The sequence below is a fragment of the Pteropus alecto genome, unplaced genomic scaffold (genome assembly GCF_000325575.1).
Source record: "Pteropus alecto unplaced genomic scaffold, ASM32557v1 scaffold76, whole genome shotgun sequence".
In the NCBI taxonomy this organism is placed as follows: Eukaryota; Metazoa; Chordata; class Mammalia; order Chiroptera; family Pteropodidae; genus Pteropus; species Pteropus alecto.
The window spans coordinates 31,311,202-31,314,020 of NW_006443138.1; the positions used below are offsets into that span (position 1 = coordinate 31,311,202).

At 35.1% G+C, this 2,819-nt stretch overlaps 1 protein-coding gene across 1 annotated transcript in view; it reads right to left on the reverse strand.

Moving 5' to 3' along the window:
• ATP6V1E1 (ATPase H+ transporting V1 subunit E1) overlaps positions 1-2,819 on the reverse strand; it is a 20,963-nt gene that overhangs the window by 12,368 nt on the left and 5,776 nt on the right. Inside the window, exons 3-4 of the mRNA XM_006923909.3 lie at positions 969-1,078; positions 533-599 (exon numbers count right to left, since the gene is read on the reverse strand). Of these exons, the coding sequence (XP_006923971.1) occupies positions 533-599; positions 969-1,078 (177 nt within the window). The remainder of the gene's footprint in view (positions 1-532; positions 600-968; positions 1,079-2,819) is intronic.

A 2,819-nucleotide genomic window follows, 5' to 3' on the forward strand; every position in this document is an offset into this window, starting at 1 on the left:
ACCTCTGAGCTTTCTCAAGTAGACAGTATGTTTCTGTAGGTTTCTGCTGTCTTCCTAGGATGACAATACTACCCAGTTTTGTGTCTAACCTCTTCTCTATTAAATTTAGCCTACACTCATACATGAACCTTATTTATGATAATCCCCATAAAATAAAACAAAAACTTTGCTGGCTTTCTATTGAAAATAGGTGAAAACTCTTTGGCCTGCACTCACGGCCCCTTTGTTAACTTCAGCCAACCATTCTAGCCTCTGTACTGCCTATCACTCTTATATACTGTATATAATCCACCCATGGTTTTCTGTAAGATCCAAGAGAATCTATGAGCTGTTAAATCAGAGGGTCCTTGGAGACAGAGCACATACCTTAATCATTTTTATATTATAATACCTAGCATAATGATTTGCTGACCAAATGTTCTCTCTCTAAAAATCATTAACTCCTTAATTAGCTAATATTAACTAGTAAATTCTCGAAAATAGGCAAATAAACAAATATTTTATAATTTTGTAATAGGGGCTAATTACTCACTGTAATAAGGTCATCTCTCGCTCTGAGGACTTTAAGCCTGGCTTGATTCATCAAATTGGACATCTTACTGCAAACAGAATAAAAAAATAGTGTATCAGTAAGCACAGAAAACTACAAATACTTCTCTTTGTACATACCACAAAGAGAACTCCACTGAAATATATTTAGTAGTTCCTACCTATTTTCAAAGACAAGGAAATATTTATTAAGTGCCTACCAAGTGCCAAGCAATTTCATATCAGTTATTTCAATTTAATCTTTCAATAATTCTGTGAGGCTTCTATTTTCACAAATGAGGAAAGAGAAGTTAAGCAACTTGCCCAAAATCAGATAAGTAAGTCATCCATTTTAAAACTTGAACCCATATTTGCTTGACTCCAAAGTACCTGCTGTCCTCTTGAACGATTGACTTGTAAAGATTCCAGGATCTACTTACATTTTCTTCTGCTGCTCTATCTGCTTTTCTTTCTTCTCATAGTATTCCATAATTTTCAGTCTTTGAGTTTGCACAAGACGACCTTTCTCAATGTTGAACTCTTCTTCTGCCTACCAGAGAATTAATTAATTCATGACATCTGATTTTAACAGTTTTATTTTAAGCAGCTAGTGACCACAGGTACTTTCTTATAATCACCTTATTCCTTATCTAAAACAGGAAATTTATTATGACTCGTCTTCAAAGATTACTTAAAATTTGATCCAGGATAATAGTACCCTGCAATAAAGTTACAAAGGATTTAATCAGGTAAAATAGTCTATGTCTGAAAAAAATTATTATGTATTCTAAATTGAATCCATTTGTTTACTAGAGGCTTAATGAAAAGAACACAGAATTTGGAGTTTAGAAAATCTGGGTTACTGCTGAAAGAACAATGTGATATTCTGTGTATAAACAATGTGCAACTAGAAATATCTATACAATTTCTAAATACTGACTATCATCTTTGTAACAACAGGAGCTTTAATTTTATACCTTATATACTTCCAAGCTATATATTTTTTTGCAAAATCACAAATTAATAAAAAAAAACCAAAATACTGTACCCTCCCCTAACCAACTATTGCAGTTAGCCATAGATGCTAATGTCTGAATGCTGGATTCCATGAAAAAAATTAATCTACTGTCTTTATTTCATTTTTTACTTTTAATATGTTTCACTATTTTATTTTGGAAAATTTTAGACTTACAGAAAAGTTGCAAAAATATTAGACTGTATCTCCACCCGTTTTTAAATATCTTATCTTACACACAATTTGTCAAAACTAAGAAATTAACACTGATATATTACAATTAACAAAAACTCCTACATTATTGTTTCCCTTATTACTACTTTATCTTTTTCTGTTTCAAAATGTTATCCAGGTTACATTTTATTTAGGTATTGTGTTTCCTCAAATTTCCTCTGAACTGTGACAGTTTCTTCAGTCTTTCCTTGTTTTTCATGACCTAGATAGTTCTGAAGAGTACTGATATTCTGTAGAATGTCCCTTAATTTGTGTTTGTCAGATTTTTTTTTAATAATTAGGCTGGTAATACGGGTTTTGAGGAAGCATACCACAGAGATGGTGTCCTCATCCTGCATATTTAGGGGTAACCTCATGAATTATCCACATCACTGGTGATATTAACCTTGAACACTTGGTTAAGTTCTATTTATGCACTGTAAAGCTAGTATTTTTACCTTTTCCTTTTTTTTTACTTTTATTAACATTTATTTGATGAATCTACTCCTGGACCGTAAGTTTTTGTTTCTTCAGTTTCTCCTGGGACATCTTTTCCTTCTGTGCAAGCTCCTCTTCTGGCTCAGGAACACTCTGTTTCAGTGAGGACCGTCTCAGTGTGGCGGGGGGCCGCTCATGTAGGGTTCATCCGCCCATGAGCTCTGAGCTCTGTACGTTCTTCACTGCATCCTGGGAGTCTTGTACCCCTGTGTGTGCTAATGACCAAAGAGTCTGCATCTAAACCCTTTAGTTCAGCATCACTCTCTGCATTAAGCACGTGCAGCGAAAATTCAAAACTCTCTTTGGGCCACTGACTCTGCATCCAGCCCCACTGTTGGGCCTGGGCACACCTACCAACTCTGCCATTGTAACAATGGAATGGCACACACTGTGAAGTGACACCTTTCTAATGCTTGGTGGCTTTTCGGATATGCATACCCTTGATGGCCTGGGCAGTTTCACAAATGTTCTTAAAGTGAACAGAAAGATTTGAACCTCTTGATTTCCATGATTTTGTGGGATTTTCTGGGTCAAGTGACTAGGGAACCATTTTCAGAGGTCGCCT